At 46.9% G+C, this 27,261-nt stretch overlaps 1 protein-coding gene across 1 annotated transcript in view; it reads left to right on the top strand.

Moving 5' to 3' along the window:
- Positions 1 to 27,261, top strand: part of DDX4 (DEAD-box helicase 4) — a 2,434,953-nt gene that overhangs the window by 314,421 nt on the left and 2,093,271 nt on the right. Inside the window, exons 5-6 of the mRNA XM_044063758.1 lie at positions 3,624 to 3,713; positions 13,566 to 13,661. Coding sequence (XP_043919693.1) covers positions 3,624 to 3,713; positions 13,566 to 13,661 — 186 coding nt within the window. The remainder of the gene's footprint in view (positions 1 to 3,623; positions 3,714 to 13,565; positions 13,662 to 27,261) is intronic.

Consider the following 27,261-nt stretch of genomic DNA (forward strand, 5'->3'; position numbering starts at 1 on the left):
GGATTCAGGTGCGATCACATAACATCTTTTAGTTATGTACTCACCATAACTTCAGATGTTTGGGATCCATCAGATCAGAAGAGATAGAACGGTTTTGAGCTCCACTGTTTTATCTTGTTTCATCTGACGATGTTATATAGACAAACTAGATCTGGGGACTGTTGGTGGTGCATCCTGGGATATAGTAAGCTCAGCCAATAAGAGAAACCCATCATTCAGAATGTAGGCGAGATGGATCCCAAACATCTGAAGTTATGGTGAGTACATAACTAAAAGTTTCTCATTCCTTGCCTGCAACAGGAGTTTCGATGGTGGGCAAAGGCTTTTCACCAGAACAAGGGACAGCCATTCACACACTACCTCCAGCCAGGTAGACACTAGCAATGGATGCATCAGACTATGCCTGAGGAGCTCACATGGCAGGAAGATGCATTCAGGGCACAGGGTCCTCAAACCAAATGCATCTACTTATCAGTCAAAAAGTGATGTTAGCTGTTCAAAATGCACTGACAGCCTTCAAGCACCTACTTCAACCGGGACAGCTACTGATAGACAACACCACTGTCATGTGGAATATAAACAAGCAGGGGGGCACACATTCTTACCCCCTTTGCAGACTAGCCATGACTTTGTGGGACACAGCTTTGACTTGCCAAGTACATCTGCAGGCACAATTCCTGCTAGGAAAGGAAAATACTCTGGCAAACGCACTAAGCAGAAACCTCATGGATCCCCACGAGTGAAAGCTGGATCCACAAGTCTTCAGCATGATAACAAGGAAATGGGGATGCCCGGGCATCTATTTGCCTCTCCTCTAAATTACCAACTAAAGATTCTGCACAAGGACTTATCACAGACAAATATGGAAAGTGGACGCTCTATCCTTCAGCTGGAAAACCTATCGGTGTATGCCTTTCCTCCACTGCCTCTCCTCCCCAAGGTGCTCCTAAAGGTCAGACATGAGAAGCCAAAGATGATACTGATTGCCCCAGACTGGCCACACCAGTACTGGTATCCAATACAACAGAACTTATTCTATACCCAGCTTGGATCTTACCTCAAATACCTAGACTACTGTCCCAGCAAAACAATCATATCATGCACAGTCAACTCAGGGCATTAAACTTGGCAGCATGGCGGATAATGTAGTCATACAAAAAACACCACTCAGCAAAGCTGTGATGGATGTCATTCTGGAAGCCAGAAGGCCTATTACTAGAAAATCTTATGCTGGAAAATGTAAGAGATTCTGTGCTTGGAACCAGGCACAAGGAACTGAGAGAGCGGTACCAAATATTCCTCAGATTTTGCAGTACTTAACTGAGATGCTGGACAGAGGCCTATCTTTTTCATCAATTAAAATTCATGCCTTTGCCATTTCAGCTCATTACAATACAGAGCCACCACTTTTTTCTCACCCTTTATTAAGGCAGTACCTCAGAGGAGCCAAAAATTTAAGGCCCCCAAGGAGACCATTAATACCTGCATGGGACCTCAACTATGTCTTGGAAAAGCTCACACTGCCTCCTTTTGAACAAGCTGCTACTGCTGATATGAAGTTTTTATCTTCAAAAACAGCTCTGCTCTTAGCAATTACTTCTGCAAGCTGAGTTTCAGAGCTACAGGTGCTCATGGCTGTTGAACCTTTCATCATTTTTTATCCAGACAGGGTCTCCCCGAGGAAAAACCTAAGATTTATGCCTAAAGTAGTGTCCAGTGTGGCTCTTAACCAAGCCATCCATCTGCCAACCTTTTACCCAAATCCACAAAACAAAGGGGAGAGAATTCTGCATTATTTTGAAATACACAGGTAGCTTAGATTCTATTTGGACAGAACCAAAGCTTTCAGGAAGACAGCAATTACTAGTGGCATATGCTGCAGGATTGCAAGGAAAGCCCATCTCAAAGCAGACTATTTCTAAGTGGTTAGGCCACTGCGTTCGTTTCTGCTACTTACACCATGGCAAACCAGTGCCTAAGGGCATTAGGCCTCATTCCACCAGAGCTGCAGCCACCTCAGCAGCCTTTCTCAGGGAAGTACCAACCAGAGAACTTTTAGAGACGGCTACTTGGAGTTCAGTGCACACCTTCTCAAAGCATTATCATCTGCCACTGTACTCTAAATCCATAGCAGGCTTTGCCACTGCAGTCCTGCAGGGCCTCATAGCCGCTCTTACTGCTTGAGTTCCAGCCTCCCAACCATAGCTTTGGGACTCTACCCAAATGTAATGACTGCAACAGTGAAACATGAAGAACATAGTACAGTTGTGTACACTTGCCATAAATGTAGATGTTAGTGTGAGCTCACTGTTGCAGTCAAGGTTACCCAACCGCCTTCCCCCTTTTTTTTCTTTTGGATCGCATCTATCCTTCTTTGATTTATACTATCTATGTGGTTTATTTGCTTATAGATGAAGGTAAAATTTATACTGGTGTATTTTTGAATATATGTAAAGTTTGGCTACCCTTTTTGTGGGCTCCTGACATCTGGCGCAAGAAAAACAGAAGAAAATGGCGTCTGCTGCTTTTATACCCCTGACTACCTGACGTCAGGGAATGGGCGACAGCAGCTGACGCAGGACCCCAAGACTTTGGATGTTTGGCCGGCTGAGGGCAACCTGCCAGCATGATTACCCCAAATGTAATGCCTGCAACAGTGAATACACTCTAACATCTACATTTATGGTAAGTGTACGCAACTGTACTTTGTATCAACATGGGTGTCTCTCTTAGTCTTTAGTCTGTTAGTGATAACTTCGTAGTGTCTTGTAATTTATATTTTTAATAGATTTCATATCCAGACTTGTTGGGAATGGAAAACTTGCAGCATGATCAATGTAAAGAGTATGGTAGCAGGAGGGTTTTGAGCCTAGTTTTGTGTTGGTCCTTTGAGGCGTATGATCCAAAGCTGAACTCTTGTTGGACTTTGGTAGAAAACCATGCAAAAGAATTGGTTTAAACTTGGTCCTTGCATTGTCCTTGCATTGTGTAAGAACTCAACAGTATGTCCTATACTGGTCACTTTTGCAGTATTCCATCCCCTTTTCTCTGCCTTACTACAGATTTGCTTTTTTTCTCCCCCTTTGCTTAACCTTTGCTCTGCTACATGGAACAGGAGAATTTTTTACCTTTTCGAAGTACACCCCTCTTAGCTGATAAGTCTCCTTGTCTGTAGTCTTCAGGTCACTGGCTTGGAGATGGTCTGAGGATCTATGCCTGTAAGTCTGTGTATATACTCTTGAGCTTATGAGCAGAGGTCATGTGCCTGATGTGCGACATCGGGAAGGTGAAACTTTGGTATCCCAGCCTGACATCAGTGGTGACATCCCATATGTCAGTAATACTGCTTCAATAATCTGTAGGGCATCTTACTGTTTAGAGCATGTTATATTAACATCCAGTTGACTTATGCAGCATGGTTATAAAGTAATGCATTATTTTACTGATCCCTGCATAGAATATAAGGGTTTTTGATGTCATATGCCAGAAGAATGAACCAAACTTGTCTCAACCATTGGTAGATATGGGTGCTGAAATTGTTAATAACAGTATTGTCATTTTAATATGCCAAGTAGATATTGAGAAAAATGGATTTAATTTTTTTCCTCTTTCCCTTGATTAAGAATTTGGCAGTGATGGCAACAGACGAGGAAGAGATGGTGCTGGAGCAAGACGGGGAAATACGCGGGGAGGTTTTGGTGAAAGGCTGCGGGGTAAGCAAAAATAGTTTTCAGATCAGAATTTTTTTTTGTTTTGTAAGCGAGCAAACTATAATGACTTCATTTAATGTATTATTGCTTAATTTATTTAAGTAACCATGATGTATGCATACTAGCATTAGTCTCTAAGAATGAGCAATGAAATGAATTGTGTTTGTTGGGCTTAAGGAACTTTAAGGTAATTTTTTGACATTTTGAGCTTCTGCATTGGACCCCTTTCACGATTAATAACCAGTATTGCCACTTGGAACAGCTAAATGTTACTCTGTCCTTATGTCATTCTGCATCACTGCTGCATTAGCCTTAGCAGGTTATCACCTATATAACAGCCATCCATCTTCCAAAGCTTCTGGACTCTCCCGACGAGCCCAAACCGTCCTCTCTAGCTGAGATTACTTTAAAAGACAGCTTTGGTTGGCAAGTCCTGAAGTTTTCCTGCAGCTGAAGGAGGCTTTTGAGGATTGCTTTGGGTATCTGAGCTCCCTCCTTTTGGGGGGAGTAAATCCTTCCAGTTTAGTTTTTCTTGCAGATGGTGCAATTTGTGAATTAGTTGTTTTAAAGTATGGAAGTCTTTTTTGACAAGTGCTCAATTATTTATCTGCAAGTTTGGGCAGGTGTGTCTAGCTATTTGGGATCTTTTTGTCATTGCCGTAAAACAACCTACTTGTCCGTTGGTCATCTTTCTTTTTGTAGTTGAAAGAAAATTTGTGGTTGAAAGAAAATTATTTCAGCCTTGGCTAGCACAGTAGACTCTTGGCTGCTGCTGTGTTGTGGCCATTACTGGTTCCTAACACCATTCTTCATTTTCCTGTCTACAGCTACTGTGAACCAGGTGTTAATGTCCTTTTGCGGCTGTTGGCATGTTCCTAGTGGACAAGGGAGAGTCAGTCTTGGGCGAAGGTGCAGAGAATGCTGTGCCTGTCCCTCGGGAGGTTTTTCCTTGCAAATGTAGGTTTGTTAAATTCTTGTGAAAAGGAGGGTACTTGTGTATTATCACAACTAGATTTAGAGTGGCAGAAATGGAAATGCTTCTGCATAAACATGCTTGACGCCCAACCTTCAACAACGGCACGCCCATTCACGCATGTCTTTCGGAACGCCACTCTACCATGGGGAGGACATGCAGACTCCACACAGAAGGCACTCCCCGCACATAAGCCGAGAATCTAACGGGAGAACCTCTTGCTGTGAGGCAACAATGTTACCTCTGCACTTCCGCTGATCTAAAATCATACACAAGGATAAAAACAAAAATAATGAACTGTGTAGCTTCTTAGTATTTCACCTTTAAATTGGAATTAATAGCCATTTAGTAATTCCAACCTGAAGCACAGTGGATTAACTAAAATTTGCCATTTTAATTCACAAATAAAATTTTCTTGTATAATAAAACTCATCTTTTGTTAGTTGCATAACTACAAAAGTAAAATTCTTATTTCCATGCAAGTGTCTGAAAAGGGCATTTGTGGTCTTTGGTTTTTGTGCATCTTGCATGTGCTAATAAGTTCGATTCTTAAGCATGCTCAAAGTTTTCCCTATATAAAAAGTAGGACACTTAGAACACAAAGCTACATGCATCACATTCTTTGACAATAATGTCCTGTGACAAAATATTCTTTCTGATTACGACACTGATTACCAGAATGTTTTTGCATTGTGTGAAATGGCCACACTTTAACATTCCTAGGGGTCTCGAGGTGGTTGATTTTTCTTAGAACTCTCCAGGAATGTTTTGAATGACCTATCTTATAAACAAACATGGGCTTATTACCTACTTTAAGAATTGTATAATCTGCTTGAAAGCTCTCCCAGTTTTTTATCTAACTTTATGGCTTTACTATCAAAGTTGAATGTCGAAATAAATGCTGTATTGCTGTACTGGAAAGGCTCACTCAGACTCTGCCACAGTTTGCTGTGAGGGAAAGGTTCATATTTTTATTTCTTGCATTACTTTATTGCATTTTTCTGTTTTGTGTACTATATTTTTTTCTATACCCTGTGCTTTACTTGTTTTCTGCTTTTCACTGCATATTAAAATTTGAAAAGAGGACCACAGCTCTGTCTCTTGAGTTAGACTGAATTTCCCACCCTGTTACTGTTGTGTTCTTGAACACCACTGTCTTTGTAGTTGCCTGCCCCTTGTTAGTAACCATATACTTAATTTCCTCTCTGCTTTTACTGCTTGGTGCAAATAAGTCAAAATGATCATTTTGTGAAATCACTCCCTTTTAGCTGCCCCCAAGAAAGCAGATTGTATGAATTATTTTTTTATCCATTCACCCTAGACCAAATGCAACAGCTGTTGGTTTAGTAATTTTGGCCATTTTTCTGTGTTCTATAGTACCAGAATACAAAAGTGCCCACCCCCTTTCAATCTATCCTGCTCTTTTAAAAGTTAATGGCTTTCCAGTAAAACGTAACATTTTAGGCAGGTAAAACTCATGATCTGAAATAAACTTCATTCTTTCTGCACATATGGGTGTTTGGATCCGATTTGGATCCGAGCCGGCAAAACTTTTACAAGCATCAGCTCTGAGCTCCAAGCTCCTCCCCTTCCTATAATACATCACTTCCTCCTGACTAACCCCAGATCTCATTTGTCGCTCTAAGAGTTAGCATCGTGGTTTCTGAGCTCCAAGTGAAGTTGGCAAGGTTTCTCTTGTTTTTCTCTTTTCAGTACAGTTGGTGTGTGTGTGTACCTGTTCCCCCTTTCCTCCCCCCTCCACGTGTGGTTGTCTTGTTTAAAAAAAAAAAAAAAAAAAATACACAGAAACTTTTTTTTTTGTTGTTAGTTTTAGTTCTTGCCTAGGCCCCATCCCGTGTGTGTGTGTGTGTGCCTTTGGGTTTAGTTACTGTGCAGCTGGTATGGCTGAACAGCCTAAAGTTCTTTTTAAAAAATGCAGTGTGTGGTCACAAGCTCTCACCAGCTGATGACCACACTGTGTTCTTTGTTTAGGGGTCTCCCATTTGTCAGCCTCCTGTGACATGTGTGTTGATTTTTAACCCCAGGGCCTTGAAGGACCGTCAGGCTAAGCTCGTGGCCAAGAGTCTGCTGCTAGCTTCTGCCCTAGAGTCTGTCTCTGTTTCCACTCCAGCCAGTGACTTCTTGCAGGTAGGGACTCAACCTCCCGCTCATCCTGCAGCCTCAGATTCGTTCCAGAAAGGTAGGGACAAGAGAGAGAGAGGGAGAAGCGCCACAAAGAGAGTGACGGGCCCATTAAAAGATCCCCTGACAGGGAGTCTCTCTAGTCCCTTTCTGAAAGTCCCCAGGTCCCATTCTCCTAGGCTCCGCTCTCCCCGTTTCTCGTCGGAGCCGATGGAGCCCTCAGAGCTGAGTCACTCCCCTCAGATCCAGCCAAGACCCGCTTCGGTCACTTCTTTTTCAAGGTTGACTTGGTGTGTCTCCAATCTTGACATGGACAGGCTGATGAGGTTCATCCAGAATCTGATTCAGATGGGGGTCTTACCAGGTCCCTCTCCCATCGGAGAGGGTCCTTCTACAACTCTTTCACCCAATTTCTCCTGCCCCGATCTGACCCGATGCTTCGGGGTTCTCTGATACGAGGCCCTTTGGAGCTGTTGGTTCGGCGCCGACGGTTCTAGTTTCCGCGACACCGGCTGTCACCTTGAGTTCTTGGATCCGATTTCGGATCCAGGAGACTCTCTGGGCCATGGTCAGGGAGTCAGACCAGAGGGTCGAGGTCATTCTCTTTCAGATCCCATCCTTGGTGCCCAGACTACCCTGCCTTTGGCTCTGATCCCTGCTTCAGACCCAGGGAGGGCCTCATCCTTATGGGTTATGGAGGTGGGCTCTCCATCTGCATTCGGGGCAGATGAAAGGGTTCTCTCCCAGGGGTTGAGACCACAGCTCACCTTCTCAGATCCTACCCAGATCTCTTTGTTTTCGGATTCTGCTCCCCTCACCCTGTCTCAGGGACAGCCCATGCCAAAGCAACCCCAGGATGTTCCCCTCAGGGAACCCCCGGAGGCTTACGAGTCCTTTGCAGAAAGTCCCACTGGAGAGAACCTCGTAAACGCAAGTGTAAAAGGAAGCACTTGGACTCCTCTGAGTCCATTACCACTGATTCGGACTTAGATGGAGAGGGTTCCCCCAGACTCCTTCGGAGACCTTGTAGAGATCCTCCACCAGAGGAAGTTGGTCAGCCCCCAAACCCTCTACGGATGAGTCTGTGTTTCTGGAGGCCTTTGGCACAGGCCCATCTACTTCCTGGGTTTCCCCACCAGCCGACCCTTTGGTGGACCTCATCACCACTAGGGCATGGAAGGGTCCTGACACCGTGGAGCCTATACCCAAAAGACCGGACAAAATTCTTTCCCCGCCATCATATAAGCAGGCATGGTCAAAAGGAGCCCCTGTGGACGCTTTGGTGGTTGCAGCTGCCACAAAGAAGGAACTGGCGCAGGAGAGTTGCTCGGTCCATCCACCAGACAAGAGTCCAGGTCGATGGATTGTTTTGGGAAGCGTATGTACTAGTCAGGGACTTTTTCTATCCGTGCTCTGAATTACCTGGCACATGTTACCCGACTGCAGCGTGATCTTTAACGGAGCTGAGTCTCCCCCAGAGTCTGTCACAGCAGGACAAGCAGTCTTTTACTGCGAAGGTGACTACACTGAAATCAGTGACAAATACATCTGTGTTTCCTCTCCCATGCTACGGAGGGAGCCACTAGAGCTGCTGGTACAGGCATTGCCTTGAGGTGACACGCCTGGATCAGATTGTCAATTTGCGGACCCCTTTAAGGCATCTTTTATTAACTCCCCTTTTGATGGATCATCCCTCTTTGGGAAAGACAGTACGTGACACACTCACCCAGAGTGAGAAGGATGGAAAGACTTAGTCTGCCATCGGAATCTGCTTTTCTAAACCGCAGAGATCCTATTCCAGGAACCAAAAGGGGCAAAAGATGTGGTTCCGGAAATCAGTTTTTCCTTGATGCTCGGGACTAATCGTCCCCCAGATTCAGAGGGTGACAAGACTGACGCAGTCCCAGAGGCATAGGGGGTCCCAGAAACTTCGGGTCTAGGGAACCCTTTTCCGACAGGCCCACACAGCAACCCTGAGGGGTTGCCCGACTGCTCTACTCTGGAGGCTGTCGGGGGAAGATTCTCCTTGCATCCAGCGGCATGGGAGTCCATTGCTACAGACCGCTGGGTGTTGAACATCATATCCAGAGTCTATTCTATCCCTTTCATGTCATCTCCCGTAACTCCAGCACGCCTCCCAGATGTTCCACCCGATCACAGGGAGGCTGCAGCTTTACAGGTTTTGAAACAGTTACAAAAACGAGCCATCAAACCGGTCCCCCCCAACCAGTCCGGATCAGGCATCTCCAGGTTCGTTTTAGTGCCAAAGAAGACTGGGGACCTCAGGTTCATACTGGACCTGTCTATCCTCAACCTGTTGGTAGAGAAACAAATTCCGGATGGTCACTCTACAGTCCATTCTACCGTTTCTAAGAGAATGCAACTGGATGTGCTCATTAGACCTCCAGGATGCTTACTATCATATCAATGTCCACAGAAGCTCCAGGAGGTTTCGGCGCTTCCGGCTAGGGGCCGGTCACTTTCAATTCAGAGCCCTACCCCTTGGTCTCACCACAGCCCCCCAGGGTTTTCACCAAGGTAATTAATGGCAGTCGTAGCGGCTCACCTGAGATTTCAGGGCATTCAGATATTTCCCTACCTACACGACTGGCTCTTTGCTGCATCCACCAAATGTCTCTTGTGCCAGGCCCTACACTACTTTCTCGGTCTGGCTCACAAGTTAGGCATCACGATCAACCTCAAGTCCCACCTGGTTCCGGTTCAGGTCATAAACTTCCTCTGGGCATGGTTGGATACTATTCAGTGAAAGATCTTTCTCATCCCAGAAAGGATAGAAAATCTCAGACTCTGTGTCAGCTATCTCGGAGCACTCTGTAGTCACAGCAGGCGATGTTCTCAGTCTGCTCCATTTCCATTCTCCCTCTTGCACATTTTCATATGAGAACCCTTCAGTGGAATCTAGCAGTTCAGTGGTCCTGGCTACACCTTCCGATGACTTTCTGAATCAACCGGACATGCAGAATGTCACTCCAGTGGTGGCTTTAGTCATCTGACATAATTGCAGGGTGCAGCTTTTTAGTCCTGCCAGCCCAAGCCATGGTTACCACGGATGCTTCCCAGCTCGGGTGGGGGGCACTTCCTGGGAAGAACAGTCTAGGGCACGTGGTCCCTCCTAGACCAAGCTACACATCAGTGTCCTGGAGATGAGGGCAGTGCTTTTAGCGGTGAAAGCCTTCCATCTTGTCCAAACTCCAGGGACAGTGGCCATTCAATCAGACATGTCAGTAGTCTGGTATATCAACAAGCAGGGAGGGACCTGATCCTACCCTCATTGTCGCGAGGCCATGAGAATTTGGGAGTGGGCCATATCCACCAACCAGTTTCTGATGGCAACGTATATCCCGGGACGCTCCAACATTTTAACGGACAGTCTAAGCTAGGCAATCCTCCTGCCTTACGAGTTGTCTCTAAATCCATCGGTGGCGAAGAGAATCTTCCTCGTATGCGGTCAACCTTGCTGTGACATCTTAATCTCCTTCCAGCACGAAGTGCAGCAACTTCTTCGCTCTGATCCCCCCCTTCAGGGGATGTCTCAAGGGACACTAGTCCATGCTTGGCCTCCCGGGTTACTTTATGCTTATCCCCTGCTACCTCTGATACCGAAGTTCCTTCAGAAAGCTTGCCGGTTGCAGTGCAAAGTCATTCTCATAGCTCCCTTCTGGCCTCTCTGTGTGGTTTCTCTTCCTATGGTCTCGCCTTTTGGCTCCTCCATGGACTGTAGATCCATGCCCACATCTACTTGCTCATCCGTCGGTCTTGCCCCTGGACAGTCTCAAGCTGACTGTGTGGCTGCTCCAGTTCCCATGATCATTCGAACTCCCGGACTTTCATCCCCTGTTAAGAACATTCTGGTAGCATCTCTCAAAGCCCCCACTAGGAAACTACAGTAGCAAGTGGAGACATTTTTCCATTTGGGCCTCTCATCGCAATCGGAACCCTTTTACAGCCCCCATTCCAGTAGTTTTAGATTTTTTGGCTGGTCTCTTTCAGTCGGGTGCAAGTTCTTCCACCATCAAGGTTCAACTGGCTGCCATCTCTAATTTCCATGTAGATGAAAATAAGGTTGCTCTGGCCTCTGCCAAATTGTGTAAAACGTTCCTGAAGGGCACCTATCTCTTGCGACCTCCAGTTAGAGACGGTTCCTCCCTGGGATCTGACTTTAGTCCTTCAAGCATTGACCTCTCCACCTTTCGAACTTGCCGGTTCAGTCCCTATGAAATTCTCATCTTGGAAGACTGCATTCCTGGTTGCCATCACCTCAGCTAAAAGGGTTTCAGAGTTACAGGCCTTATCCTCGGTGCCCCCTATTTGATTTTTCACAAGGACAGGGTTTCGCTGCGTACAAACCCCTCCTTCCTTCCCAAGGTGTCCTCAGCAGCCAATATTGACCAATCTATAAATTTGCCAGTCTTTTTCCCAAATTTCCAAAATAAAGGCGAATATAGACTCCATTTATTGGACGTTCATAGACAGCTTCATTTTTACCTTCATAGGACTAAACCCTACCGAAAGTCAGATCAACTGTTTCTCGTTTCAAAACCATGTTTGGGCAAAGCCGCTTCGAAAGTGTCCTTAGCTAGGTGGATCACTCTTTGTATTACACAAGTATACAAGGACAAAAGCTCATCTCCTCCTGGCTTATTGAAGGCTCATTCTACTAGATCAGTGGCCACTTATGCAGCTTTCTGGTCAAAAGTACCTTTAAATAATATCTGTGTGGCAGCCATGTGGGCCAGTTCGCATACATTTATCCCTCATTATAAATTAGATTTGATTTCTAGAGGGAGAGCATCCTTTGGCTCTGCGGTGCTCAGAAATATCCTTCGATAAGGGCCTCCCAGGAATACTAGTAACTGGGGAACTCTGTCCCTTATGTGCAGAAAGAATTAAGTTAACTACTTCAGATAAAGAAGTTTATGTACTCACCATAACGTTCCATCGGAGTAGTTAGACTTCATTCTTCTGCAACTTCCCTCCCTCCATCCCCCTCACTATTCAGGTCTTAACTGTTTGGATTGTGGGTTACGTTGCTAGTTAGTGACAGCAAACTTTATCTGGGGTTAGTCAGGAGGAAGTGATGTATTATAGGTAGGGGAGGAGCTCGGAGCTGATGCTTGTAAAAGTTTTGCCGGCTCAGAAGATTGAAGTCTAACTACTCAGATGGGATGTTATGGCAAGTACATAACTTCTTTTTACCCACTTTAATGTCTAACTGCTTAGTGCACACTGCAGTATTTAGGATAGGCCTTTTTTTTTTTTTTTTTTTTTTTAACTTTAAGCATCTGTTGCAAGACCACCAGTTACTGGAGAGGCCACATTCTGCCCCTCCATCTTTTGATTAGTGCTTCTGTTTCCTTCCAGTGAGAGAAGTACAGTTGCATTATTTCCTAGAGACTGCTGATAACCAGAAAGTCTAATTGCTTTATAGGTGACAGCTTGGAATTTGTGCTTGTATTCTGATCCTTTTTCGAGTAAGAGCAGAGTGCATTGAATCCCGACTCTGGTTGGAGAGTGAGTGTCTGTGCTTAACTTATCTGATTGGTTTGGTTGCTATTCCAGGCATCTATCAGAAAAAGGCTACAAGCCTACAGACCATTGCATCTTGGACAAGACTGTGGATTACCAAACAGGGCTGTGCCCTGCTTCTCTTGGGATTGGTGCTAACATTTTCCTTCTGGTGAGAGAAGAAGCAAATAGTATTGTATCCTAGCTGAGTGAAGCTGAGGTGAGACCAGCATTAGTAGTAGGCGTTCATGCGACTCCCCTCTTCTCATCATTCTTAACAAGCTATTTTTGTTTTTAGCAAGTACTGCTTGATTTCTTTTTAACTTCAAAATATCTGCCTAAATACTTAATCTTTAAATTTTCAGGGTTTGCATAGTAGTTTTCCTCAAATGTTTGGCAGTGTTCTGTACAGACTCTGACATCTTGACATTTTCCTGTAAAAGCACAATTGAAATTTCTCCAACAGCTAGTTGTGCACAGGACAAATAGTTTGTAGTGACGAGCACTTTCCATAGTTGCAAACCAGATACTCCTGACAGTGATTGATACTCACTCCAACAGCCTAATAAATGTGTCTGTTGCCATGGATATGAACTTTACTACTAAGTTACTGGTTTGGTGGATATGGGTATCCTGAGCCAATGTAGAAATTGCCTCATGTTTTCTGACAACCAGTTCTCAAACTGATGTAGTATGTGAGCGGTATTTACACGTCACTGGAGGCAAAACTGTCACATGACCTTATTGACATTCATAGTTTTGTCAGTAGTGCACATGCTGCCCCCATCATGCATAATTCAAAGCAGACATATATACCCACAAATTTTGATCTCCAGCTTCCATTCTTCTCCACTTCTCTTAGTTGTATGGACAGCAAAAAAGATCTGAGCAAGTTTTGTTGGGTTGGAATCGTGGGTTAAGGGGGAAGCTCTACAGTTCAAGAATCATAATGTGGAAGAAGGGTCAGTCGAATCCAAGGGTCAGTTCCGAACCCAACAGTTGAACAATAAAAATTCACCCCACAGATGGGATGTTATGGTGAGTTCATAACTGTTTTCTTTATTGCGTTGAACCTAAAAACTTTCGTCATGGTATTATGGAAGTACTTGGATTTTGGCTGCAACTTTTTTTTTCTTGTATTTAGCTCAGATTCTCAGTGTTAGATTGTGTAGAAATTTCTATGAAGTACATAAAAGATGATGCTTTTTTTTTAGGGTTTAATGAACATCTAGAGTATAATGGTGAAAGAAGAGGTAACTCTGCACCTAGACGTGGTGTTCCAAGAGGAGGATTTGGTCTTAGAGTGGGAGGTAAGCAATTTTCTTTTCTGAACATTAGAACAATGTTTGACACGTGTTCTAGCTGAAATGATTTTGTAGTAATGGGCATAGAAATTCCACATTGCAGATAAGTTGATCTGATGTAATTTTCATTAATTTCTCAGCTGTTTGGTTTGAATTTGAGCCTTTGGTCCAACTCTGACGCTGCTTCTACGTCATGGAACTCACTGTCTAGCTCCTCCCTTTACACGTAATGCTGTAGGCCCCTAACATACCTCTGATCTCGTTTGTTATCTTATTGTATGGACATGGTTGGTGTGCTGTTCCAAAGTTTTTAGCAACTTTAGTACTGTGAGTGAGATTATATTATCTTAAACTTTGTGTTCCATAATTACTGGATGTTAAGTTGTCAATCTTGCCTTCATTCTTGCTGGATGGGTTCGGAGCCGAACCTCGGCTCGGACTCTGCCTAATACTAAAGCTCGAGAGCTATTTTTACCAGCTCGAGGCTATACTATGTGCCATAATGCTAGGCTTGATATACCCAGATCTCGTTTGCCGCTTCAGCTACGAGGTTGCGTTTTTCACCGGCTCCAGGTCGTTTGTTAAATTTTTGTATCTATAGTTAGTTTTTTGATAGATTTTTTCTCAGTAGTTTATTTAATTAGTATTTAGAGAGTAGCGACTAGGTTCCCTTCCCTTTTCTGTAGTTTTTCCCTACCTTTTTCCACCCTTTAGGTGGTCGGGCCTCTAACCCTCCCTTTAGTAGTTAGTACAGATTCCCCTTGGTGTGTGTTGAATTTGTCTAATTTTTACTTTTACTTTACTTAAATTTTTTTTTTTTTTGTTGAGTGTCTTTTTTGTGCGTTAGTGTACGTGTTTAGACTCCTATATCCCCTTGTGGTGTCATGTCCAAGGATACCAAGGTATTGGGATTCAAGAAGTGTGACTCGTGCTGTCAGAAAATGTCTGACAGATGGTCACACTTGTGTATTGTTTGGGCCCTCTGCACCTGCAGGACTCTTGTTCCATCTGTCACGCTTTCAGCCCTAGATTCCTGCAGGAAAGCAGAAATAAGCTCATTCTCAGAGGCTTATTAAAGCCTGAAGGTTCTCCGTCCAAGCCTATGACCAGAAAACCTTCAAAGCCCGCCAAATCGTCTGCTCCATGTTTGGAGCCGGCGTCGAGCGGTCCTCTTTCCGCCTCATTGGTTCCGGCTGGAACCAATACATCTAGGCCTCAATCTGCCCCGACTTTGGTGTCGGAGCCGTACCCAAGTCAAAAGCGCTCCAGGTCTCCTTCACTGGAGTCAGTCAGGCTCCGAAATCCCCCTTGCTGTCGGAGCGGAGCCATAGGTCTCACTCCTCTAGGTCTTCCAGGCTCTCGGACCATGACCTCAAGAGGGTAGTCAGGCTTTTGAAGTCGCAGGTGCTGGCCCAATTATTGCATAGCCCGTCTCAACAGACAAGGGCTACCCCAACGCCTGCTCAAGTTCTTCCTCCCACTATTCCTTCGAGCTCGGAGCTGGAGGCTATCGGGCTTGCTACCATGGGGGGCGTCGGAACTGATTCCACCCTTTATTGGTTCCTTCGGCTCCGATCCCTTCATTGGCTCCGTCCTTGGAGGGATCCGGGTGCCAAGAATCCCTCGTCTGCTCCGAGGGGGCGAGTGGCATCGGACCCTTGTCCGACCCCTTTCTCTCTCTCGGAGCCTCGGCGCAGGTGAGTTCGGCCCAGACATCTGTCTCTGAGCTGTTCCTCTCTGTGCCGGGAGGAGCTCTCATCTCCTCGGAGCTGGGTCCCTCTTCCTTGCCTGACAGGGGCGCCTTTGAGGTCATGAAGAGAGTGCTGGCTCCCATACCGGCGCCACGGTCAGCCTCGTCGGCGCCTCCCTCCATGGTGCCTGCTTCAGCCCCTGCCTACCCTCCCGAACCCAAGCACGGAGAACAGACACTCCAGGCTGCTCCATTGAGCGTTTCATCCTCTTATGAGGCCTCCCCTGATCCTGCGGGAGAGCCCCCTCGGAAGAGGACTTGCAAGAGGAAGCGTGTCGAATCCTCTGAGTCAGTGACATCTGACACCGACCTGGATGATTCGGAAGGGTCCCAAGGTCCCCCTCTGAGGATGTCTCCTTTTCTTACATCCTAGAGATCCTTAAATAGAGGGGGAATTTATCCGCCCTCAACCCTTCCGAGGACGAGTCTGTGTTACCTGGATGCGTTCAGTTCTCGCGCTTCCACCTCCTGGGTGTCCCCCGCCTTTTGACCCACTCATGGAGGGGATGGCTCGGAAGGCGTGGACAGCTCCAGATACTATGGAACCAACCCCCCGGAGGCCTGCAAAATTCATTACGGCCCCTGCAGACAAGCAGTTTCTCTAAGGGCGTCCCCGTTGATGCCATGGTGGTGGCGGCAGCCACTAAGGAGTTGGCTGACCCTTCAGTACCTGTCCATCCTCATAAGGAATGTAGGACTATGGATAGGTATGGCAAGCGGATGTTTTCTTCAGCGACCTTTGCCATGCGGTCGCTGAATTACCTGTGCCATTTCACCCATCTTCAGAGAAACCTTCTTAAAGAACTGGGTGATACCTTACAGGACCCAGCAGCTGTGGGGTCTCAGGAAAAGATAAACTCCCAGCTGGGGACCCTGAACTCTATTGTCAACTCCTCCATGTGGCTTTTTTCTTATGCGGCCGATGGAGTGAGTAGGGCCGCAGGCACGGGCGTTGCTCTAAGGAGACACGCCTGGTTGCGGCTTTGCAACTTTGCTGACCCCTTCAAGGCATCCTTCACTAACACCCCCTTTGACGGTTCTGCCTTGTTTGGACCTCAAGTGAAGGATACATTGACCAGGTGCGAGCAGGAAGGCAAGACTCTCTGCTGTGGGAGTCCGTTTTTCCACCCCTTCTAGACCGTACTCTAAGGGTCAAAAGGGTGGAAAGATGTGGTTCCGCAAACCCCAGGGAGTACTGCCTGACTCACGTGGTGAGCTTCCCTCCGGAGGCAGAGGAGGGAACAATAACAAACGCCGCCCTAGGGGCAGGGGGGGGGGGGGTCTGCAAAATCAGGGTAGCAGAGAATCTTTCTCTGACAAACCCTTCCAGCACCCCTGAGGAGCTGCCCGACTATCCACCTTCAGAGGCATTCAGGGGAAGACTTTCACTGTACCCAGAAGCCTGGCATTCCCTCACGCAAGACAAAATGGTACATTCGATCATATCCAAGGGTTACAGAATCCCCTTCATCCACACCCCACAACAACCAAAAGGGCCTCTTCCAGACGTTCCACCCGGTCTGAGAGATCAAGCAGCATCAGAAATGTCAAAGCTGCTATCAAAAAGAGCCATCCAGCCAGTCCCAGCAGACCAACAAGGATCCAGAATCTACTCCAAATTCTTTTTGGTACCAAAAAAAAAAAGGGACTGGAGACCTATTTTAGATCTCAGCAGGCTGAACAAGTCTGTTCAAAGAACGAAATTCCGGATGGTCACGCTACAGTCCATTCTACCCTTTCTGGGTCAGGACAATTGGATGTGCTCTATAGATCTTCAGGATGCGCACTACCATATCAAAATGAACAGGCACTCCAGAAGGTTTCTCCGCTTCCGGCTGGGAGCCAGTCACTACCAATTCAGAGCCCTGCCCTTCGGCTTCACCACAGCCCCCCAGGGTGTTTACCAAATGCATGGCAGTGGTTGCGGCTCACCTGAGATGACGAGGATTCCAGGTGTTTCCATATTTAGACTGGCTCCTTACTGCCACCACCAGGCACCAACTACTTCAAGCCAGGGATTATGCTGTACAAACGTGCAAAGCACTAGGCATCTCTATAAACTTCGAAAAGTCTGCCTTGTCAGCATATTGCCTTCATAGGCGCCGTGTTAACGGTGGAGTTGTCAGCACCTACACAGAGTTTCAAACATTCGCAGCCATGTTCAAATCCCACTACAGGAGGACAGAGTCCAAGCCAGATTTGTACTAAAAACACTTGGTCTAATGGCAGCAACAATCACCTTTCTCCCCCTAGCTCGTTTTCATATGCGGATACTGCAGTGGATGCTTTTTTCCCCAATGGTCCTTCCAGCAGCTTCCCATGTCACACAACATTCTCATCACTCAGTCGTGCAAGAGACACCTCTCTTGGTGGATGGTCTCGCCTCAGGTGCTCCAAGGCAGACCTATTGTTCTCCCCCCCCTCCAGTTGCCACCGTGACTACAGATGCCTCCCTGTTAGGGGGAGTGGGCATTTTCAGTGCAGGACAGTCCAGGGCACGTGGCAACCCTTAGAGTGCCACCTGCACATCAATATCTTGGAAATGAGTGGTACTTTTGGCGTTGCAGGCCCTTCAGGACTCTCTACCCACTGGGACGATTGCAATTCAGACAGGCAATATGTATGTAGTGTGGTACATCAACAAGCAGGGCAAAACCAGGTCCTACCCCCCCATGTCGGGAAGCGCTCAGACTTTGGCAGTGGGCGATCTCTTCTCAACTGTTTCTGGTAGCAACGCATATTCTCGGGAAGTCCAATGTCCTAGCGGACAGATTGAGCAGGGCCATTTTCATGCCCTACGAGTGGTCTCTCAACCAGCTAGTAGTGGAACAAATATTCAGAAGGTGGGGTCAGCCTTGCTGCGACCTTTTCGCAACCCCTCAAAACAGCAAGTGTCAGGACTTCACCCTTTTTCCTCTTCCGGGTCTCCCTCCCAGAGACGCTGTAGTCCACGATTGGCCCCGGGGTCTTTTGTATGCTTTTCCCCTAATTACTCAATCCAGAAAGCAACTGTCTTGAGATCCTGGATGATCCTCATTGCCCCTTACTGGCCCTGACAAATTTGGTTTCCGATGTTCATCGTGTTTCACTGTTGCAGTCATAACTGTAGGTTTCTCCCTTGCCGGCAGGCAGTCCTCGGTCGGCCAGAATCCCAAAGTCTGGGTCCGGTGTCGGCTGCTCAGCCATGCTCCCTGACGTCAGAGCGCCATGAGTACAAAGCTGGCAGCTGACACCATGTTCTCCAGTCTTTCTTGCCATGCGGTGATAGCAGTTCGCAAGTGTCGGTCGGCTGACTCCTGACAATTTTTTCTAAACGTACTTCAGTCCGAAGACTTTCATCTCTCCTACTCCAAGCTAAGTACCCAGTTGGGGAAACTTTTTTTTCTTGCTCCAGTCCGATGTCAGAAAAAGTTAATTGTATTTCATGTGGGAAGCAAATACCTCATAAGGATATTCATTCTTACTGTATTCCTTGCTTAGGCCCTGACCACGACGTAGCTAGTTGTCGGTTTTATGCTAGATTTAATCAACGTAAAATTAAACGAAGGTACGATTTTGCATTTCATTACTTCGGTAGGTGTTTTAATTACAAAATGTCGTCGGACATGCTTCCGGCTACCGGAGTTCACAAACGACGCAAGGATAAAGACAGGCCTCAGAGGTCCAAATCAGACTATATTGTACAAGCAGAGCCAGCTTCAGGTTCGGCCGTCATCAGTAAGGCGGTTTTGCAGCCCCTGCCGTCGGCCATTTCGGAACAGATTGCCGAAACTGACTCCCACGATGAGCCAACTAGGCCTTTAAATATTTCAGTTGCAGGACCTTCGGACAATGCATCCTTCGGATGGGTCCTGAGCTGCTGTGCAGGTACCGGCTTCCGAAGGGGTTTTCAGGCCTACTCAGCTTCTGATAAAGGCAAAGGCAAAGACTCCCTCGAAATCAAAGACTACAGCCCAGGCCTCTTCTGATCCGGGACCCAAGTCTCAGAAGCATTTACTTAAGATGGCGGAGGACTTACTATGATTAGGGGTTCACATCCCCCTCCAGACAAAAGGCCAAGGCAGGAATTGTATTATGACTCCTCTGATCAGGCTTCTGTTTCTTCAGTTTCTTCTTCTGACAAGGATTATTCTTTCCCTCCTTATGAGGATTCTGATGCTGAGGAATCCATTCCTTCAGCTTCTCCCCCTGAGGATTTTTCTTTTGGGGAAACTTTACATGAAATGAGGGAACATTTTCACTGGGAAGGACAGGAGCACTCGGAATCTAAGAAAAGACTTGGATTTTCTTCTTCTTCCCCAACATAGACCCCTGGCTATCCCTCCTATTTTGGATATTGTGGATGATGCTTTTTCGGAGGCTAACTTAACTCCTGACTCTCTTCCTCCAGCTCCTGTTAAGCCAGACAGATATTATAGGTTTCCTGATTCCCACCAGTTTTTATACAAGAATCCTACTAATGATCCTGAAACCATTTCTCAGGGCCCTAAGGGGGGTTAAGGCCGCTTTTGCTAAAAACCCCATTCCCACTGAGAAGGATTTCAGATCTTTATAAAGATGGGGCAAAAAAGTGTACACTTTTGCAACTTTATCTATTGGGGCTTTAAACTGTCAATTTCATATGCTGAAATACCAGCAATTTCTTCTGTCTGTTTTGAAACAAAAGCTGACTTCCATTTCCGCTTGTGCAGATAAGGAATTACATGATTTAATGCATGCCACTGAACAAGTAGGGAAGCATGGTTTACACTGTGGTTTTGATGCCTTGGAGGCTTCTTGTAGGGCTGCTGCCTCTGGCACAGTCAGTCATTAGAAGGCATGCTTGGTTAAAGGAACAAAATTTGCCAGATCAAGTAAAAGCTAAGTTATTGGATGCTCCTGTTCAGCATAATGTTTTGTTTGGATCTAAGGCTGAAGAGGTGATAAAGAAGATGGAGGACAAGGCAAAATCCATGCAAACGGTTAAGGATTTCTTACAAGTACAGCCACCCAGATTTAGTAGGAATTGGCCTACTAAAAATTGGTCCTTTCCCAATTCAGACAGGCCTCAGAGGGGTAGATACAGACGCTCCCGAGGAAGGCCCCAAACGCAAGCCTCTTATAGACCAAGACAGTGGACTGCTTCCACCCCTAGGGGAGGAGAGGACAGGTCGCAATCTCATAAACAGGCACAATGACTCCCTCTGTTGGGCTGCAGGAACTTCTTGCCTGGAAGCCCCTCTCGGGGGAAAACTCTTTTTCACCTAAATTGGACACACATAACCCAAGACAAGTGGGTTCTGGATGTGGTTTCAAGAGGTTACAAATTCCATTTTCATACCCTACCCAAGACCAAGCGGATGGCCGAATCTACCAAAACATCAATGGTTAGAGGCTTTAAACCAGGTGGAAGCCCTCTTAGCTATGAAAGCCATAGAACTGGTTCCACTTTCAGAAATGGGACAAGGTTTTTACTCAAGGCTCTTTCTAGTCCCCAGAAAGCAAAATTCATGGAGACCCATTCTGGATCTGTCAGTCTTGAACACTTTTTTCGAGATACCAAAATTCAAGATGCTTACTCTACAGCAGCTATTTCCAATGCTGTCCAAGAATGCATGGATGGTAACTTTGGATTTAAAGGAGGCTTATGTGCACATTCCCATCAGGACGGAGTGCAGAAAATACCTCCGGTTCAAGGCCGGATCGAGGCATTATCAATTCTCTGCGCTGCCCTTTGGATTGTCTACTGCGCCCAGGGTCTTCAACAAATGCCTGGCTCCAGTAGTAGCTTATTGCAGACTCAAGGGAATTCAAATTTACCCTTATCTGGACGACTGTCTTATTCAGGCAGACAGCAAGGATGTCTTACTCCAGCATCTAGAATTTGTTCAGAACCTTCTCAAGTTCCTGGGATTCACTGTAAACGTAGTCAAATTTGACACCCTCACAACAGATAACTTTTCTGGGTGCTCTTCTAAACACAACAACCCAGATGGCATTTCTGACATCTGAAAAACAATTAACAGCTGGCTTCAGCTTTCAAAACCTTGGCATCATTAACTCTATCTGCAAGGAAATTCCTGCAGGCTTTGGGTTACATGGCCTCCTGCATCCTTCTCTTACCTTATGCAAGACTACATATGAGGAAAATACAGTGGTACCTAAAAAGTGTATGGTCTCAGCATTGCCACAGTTTAGACATACAGATCACCGTCCTGCCTTGTCTTCAAAAGGAATTTCTTTGGTGGTCCAAGGCATGCACTCACAACAAAGGGAAAGCCTTCAGTCTGCCTCCAGCCAGTCAGATACTAACCACGGACGCCTCAGATTATGCATGGGGAGCCCATTTGCAGGGCAACTGTCTCCAGGGCCTTTGGACAAAGGATCAGAAGCACCTGCATATCAATTTAAAGGAAATGTTAGCCGTTCAGAATGCTCTATTGGCCTTCAGGAATCTTCTTCAACCAGGACAACTATTGATACGGACAGACAACACCACAGATGTTAAGTTGTCAATCTCGCCTTCATTCTTGCTGGATGGGTTCGGAGCCGATCCTCTGCTCCGACTCGGCACTTGCTAAGCTCGAGGCAGCCCCATATCCCATGATGCAAGGCGGTAAATACCCAGATCTCGTTTGCCGCTTCACTGATGAGGTACTCTTTTTTTACCAGCTCTTGGTAAGTGATTTGTTATACACATTTTAGTCACCCCATTTCTATTTTTTCTCATTTATTAGATTTTTTGTCACTTTTAGATAGTTGTAGGGTCTTTAGCTCTAGTTTTACTATTCCCGTAGTTTTTATTTAGTCGGGCCTTCAATCCCCTCCCATCCCTTCCTGTCAGGGTGTGTGTGTGGGTTTATTTTTTCCCCATTTAAGTTAAATTTGTCTGATTCTGGGACTGTGTGAGTTGTGTGTTTGTGGATATCACTATGTCCAAAGAACAGAGGGTCTCAGGCTTCAAGAAGTGTGACTCGTGCTGTCAGAATATGTCTCTGACAGACGGTCAGACTTCTTGTATCTACTGCCTGGGACCTCTCCACCTGCAGGACTCCTGTGCTATTTGTCACTTTCAGCCAGAGTCTCCTGCAGGAAAGGAGAAATTAATTTTGAGAGGACTTCTTAAACCGGAGGGCTCCCCGGCTAAGTCTGCTTCGGGCAAGCCCTCTAAGACCTCCAAGGCCCAGGCTTCTGCTACTAAGCCTTCAGCCCTGGCTCAGACTCCTTTGGAGTCTAGATCGGCTCCGGCTGGAGCCAATCTTATTTTGACTAAATCTTCGGCACCGATGGCCATCGGTGCCGATACTTTAACTGCCACATTGGTGTCTGCTCCGACCGGCTCCGACCATGTGGCTAAGGCTTCGGTATCTGCGCCGGCCTGCTCCGATACCATTGTTTCCTTGCCTGTATCTGCTCCGGCCAGAGCCGATACATCTTTGACGAGGCTTGGAGCCGATAAGTTGTCGGCTCCGTCCGGAACGGAGGGTTCTTCGGCTCCGATGGTTCCGTCGAGGAAGCGGTCCAGGTCTCCCTCTTTGGAGCAGATATTGTCGGCTCCGACCTCTCCTCTTCTTTCGGAGCGGAGCCGTCTGAGCCAATCATCTAGGTCTTCCAGGCTCTCAGACCATGATTTGGAGAGAGTGGTAAGCAGATTGTTAAAATCACAGGCACTAGCCCAAATGCTTCATAGTCCGTCTCAACAGACGACTACTAGTCCACACCCTCTTCAAGTTCCTCCTTCGACTTTCCTCCAGAGCTCGGAGAAGGAGTCTATGGGAATAGTCACTGCTACGGCTGCGGGACAGATACCACCACTTTCTGCTCCTTCAGCTTCTACTCTTATCTCCTCCTCGAGACCTTCCTTGGAGGGATCCGGTGGTCGGGCTTCCCTGGTCTGCTCCGAGGGGGTGAGTGGCATCGGACCCTTGTCCGACCCTGCTCTTCCCCTCGGGGCTTCGGCCTTGGTGAGCTCGGCCCCGACATCTGCCTCAGAGCCTTCCCTTTCGGTGGGCCCGGGAGTCCCTGTTTCTTCGGAGCGGGGTCTCTCTGATCTCCCTGGGAGGGGAGCCTTCGAGGTGATGAGCAGTGTGCTGGCCCCTGGGCTCAGTCAGCAGTCTATTCCCTTAGCTCCTCCCTCTACGGTGCCTCTAGATGTCTCTTCCCACTCTCTTGCTCCTGGACCGAGAGATCCACCGTCTCAGGTTTCCCCACTGGGAAGAACCCCCTCTTCCGAGGATTCTCCTGATCCGTCAGGAGATCCTCCGCGTAAGAGGACCTGTAAGAGGAAGCACCTGGACTCCCTTGAGTCTACTACTTCAGATACCAACTTAGATGAGTCTGAGGGGTCCCCAAGATCCCCCTCTGAGGAAGTCTCTTTTTCAGACATCCTAGAACTCCTAAAACAGAGGGGAAACTGGCCCACCATTAATCCCTCCGAGGATGAGTCTGTATACCTAGAGGCGTTTGGATCTTGACCCTCCACTTCCTGGGTGTCTCCACCTTTCGACCCCCTCATGGAGGTGATAGCTCTGAAGGCGTGGGCATCTCCTGATTCCGTAGAACCAGTTCCCAGGAGGCCTTCTAAATTTATTACAGCCCTACCGAGAAACAATTTCTTACAAAAGGTGTCCCTGTTGATGCCATGGTGGTGGCAGCCACCACCAAGAAGGAACTTGCAGATCCTTCCGTACCAGTCCATCCTCCTAACAAGGATTCTAGGACCATGGACAGGTATGGTAAGCGGATGTTTTCCTCAGCGACCTTTGCCATGCGTTCGCTGAATTACTTATGTCACTTCACTAGACTTCAAAGGGACATCTTTAAAGAATTAGGTGAAGTAGTACAGGATCCTACAGCTGCAGGGGCTCAGGACAAAATTGCTTCTCTGCTAGGAATCTTTAACTCCATAACCAACTCCTCCATGCGGCTGATTTCGTATGCAGCAGTTGGAACGAGTAGAGCTGCAGGGACGGGAGTGGCTCTTAGACGTCAGTCCTGGATGCGGCTCTAATTTTGCAGATCCCTTTAAGGCGTCCTTCACAAACTCTCCCTTCGATGGGTCAACATTGTTTGGTCCTCAGGTGAAGGATACGTTGACCAGGTGTGAGCAAGACGGCAAGACTCTTTCTGCTGTAGGAGTCCGTTTTTCCACCCCTTCTAGGCCTTACCCTAAAGGACAGAAGGGGGGAAAGATGTGGTTCTGTAAATCTCGGAGTCACGCCGGACACACGTGGTCAGTTTACCCTTAGAGGCAGAGGGGGTAATAATAATAGACGCCGCCCTAGGGGCAGAGGGGGGTCCGCAGAACCAGGGCAGCAGAGAGCCTCTCTCTGACGAGCCCTTCCAGCATCCCTGAGGTGTTGCCTGACTGTCCATCCTTGGAGGCAGTCGGCGGAAGATTATCGCTGTACCCAGAAGCCTGGCTTTCCCTTTCACAAGACAAATGGGTACAGTCGATCATATCAGAGGGCTACAAGATTCCTTTCGAGGAAAGTCCCTTCACTCACCAAAATTCCCTTCCAGATGTTCCACCCGGTCTAAGTGAAATCGCAAAATTAGAAGCATCAAAGCTTCTACAAAAAAGGGCCATTCAGCCAGTTACAACAGACCATTCAGAGCCCGGAATCTACTCAAGGTTCTTTTTGGTTCCCAAAAAGACGGGAGATTGGAGACCAATATTGGACCTCAGCCGACTCAAGTCTGTGAAAGACAAGATTTCGGATGGTCACACTTCAATCGATTTTGCCCTTCTTGGGCAAAGACAACTGTATGTGTTCAGTAGACCTTCAGGATGCGTACTATCACATAAAAATCCACAGACGCTCCAGAAGGTTTCTCCACTTTCGGCTGGGGTCCAGTCATTTTCAATTCAGAGCCCTGCCCTTTGGTCTCACTACAGCCCCCAGAGTGTTCACCAAATGCATGGCAGTGGTCACGGCTCGCCTGAGACGTCAAGGATTCCAGGTGTTTCCATATCTCGACGACTGGCTCCTCTCAGCCACCACCAGGCATTAACTTCTCCAAGCCAGGGATTACACCCTAAATCTCTTCGATCAACTACGAAAAATCCTCCTTATTGCCCTGCCAGTCTATTACTTTTATAGGCGCAAATTTAGACACTGTTCGGATGTCAGCAAACCTCACAAGCCAGAGAATCCTAGATATCCAAAACCATGTGCGGATCATCCTTGCCAGCAAAAAGGTGCAAGCTAGACTGGTCCTAAAAGAATTGGGCCTCATGGCAGCTGTCATTACTCTTCTTCCTTTGGCCCGCTTTTACATGCGTCTCATTCAATGGATGTTGTTCACCCAGTGGTCCTACCAACAACTTCCCATGCGTCACCAAATTCTGGTGAGACAAACTTGCAAAACCACCTGTCCTGGTGGATTTCTTCTCCCCAGGTTCATCAGGGCAGACCCTTTGTTTCCCCGGCCCCGGTAGCCACAGTCACTACGGACGCCTCCCTGATCGGGTGGGGGGTCATTATCAGGGCAGGATGGTTCATGGGACGTGGCAACCGTTAGAATACCACCTGCACATAAATGTCCTAGAGATGAGAGCAGTGCTTTTAACGTTGCAAGCCCTCAACAACTTTCTTCCCTTGGGAACAATTGCAGTTCACACGGACAACATGTCCGTAGTGTGGTACATCAACAAGCAGGGCGGAACCAAGTCCTACCCCTTGTGTCGAGAGGCTCTCAGACTTTGGCAATGGGCGATCTCCTCTCATCGGTTTCTGGTAGCAACGCATATCCCTGGGAAAACCAACATTTTAGCGGACAGATTGAGCAGAGCTATACTCATGCCTCACGAGTGGTCTCTCAAACAATCTATAGTGGAGGAGATTTTTCAGAAGTGGGGCCCATGTTGCGATCTTTTGCTACTCCCCAAAACAGCAAATGCCAAGCCTTCTTCTCTCTTCCCACTTCCGGCCATCCCCAGAGATGCTCTTACCCAAGATTGGCCCCAGGGACTTCTTTATGCCTTTCCTCCCTTTCCATTGATACCACAGGTACTCCAGAAAGCTACCGTTTTGAGAGCCAAAATGATTCTCATTGCCCCGTATTGGCCTTGACAAATTTGGTTTCCGTTCCTCCATCGTCACCTTTTGGCACAGCCGTGGCATCTGGACCCAGTGCCAGATCTTCTGATCCACCAAATCCGGTCAGCTGCATCGGTCCATTCCTTCTCTCAACCTCACAGCTTGGTTGCTCCACTTCCTTCCTTAGCCAGGCTTCCTATGATCTCTGACCCTGTTAGGGATATCATAGTGGCTTCCCTTAAATCCTGTACTAGAAGGATTTACACTAGCAAGTGGAAACGCTTCTCCTTTTGGGCGAAATCAAGGAACATAGATCCCTTTACTGCCTCTGTTCATGCAGTTTTGGATTTTCTAGCGGAAATCTTTCACTCGGGTTCTTCATCTTCCATGGTCAAAGTTCAGTTGGCTGCGATCTCTAACTTTCATGTCGGGTTTGCAGATCACAACATTATGTCCCACAAGCTTTGTGGAGCTTTTCTAAAAGGAGTTTTTCTCCTCAAACCTCCTGTCAGGAGTCGTCCTCAATGGGACCTAAATCTAGTGCTGACATCCTTAATTCTTCCTCCCTTTGAGCCAGCTGCTTCATGCTCACTAAAGTTTCTTTCATGGAAGACACTCTTCCTTGTCGCTATTACCTCGGCTAGGAGAGTGTCAGAACTTCATGCCCTCTCTGTTCGTCCCCCATATTCTGTCTTCCACAAGGACAGAGTATTCTTGAGAACTAATCCATCCTTTTTGCCCAAGGTTGCTTCAAAAACAAATTTAAACCAATCTGTTGATCTCCCTGTATTTTTTCCCTATTACTCCAACAGATCGGAATAAAAATTACATTATC

The sequence above is a fragment of the Protopterus annectens genome, chromosome 2.part2, assembly GCF_019279795.1.
Source record: "Protopterus annectens isolate FY-2018-M chromosome 2.part2, PAN1.0, whole genome shotgun sequence".
NCBI classification, from domain to species: domain Eukaryota; kingdom Metazoa; phylum Chordata; order Ceratodontiformes; family Protopteridae; genus Protopterus; species Protopterus annectens.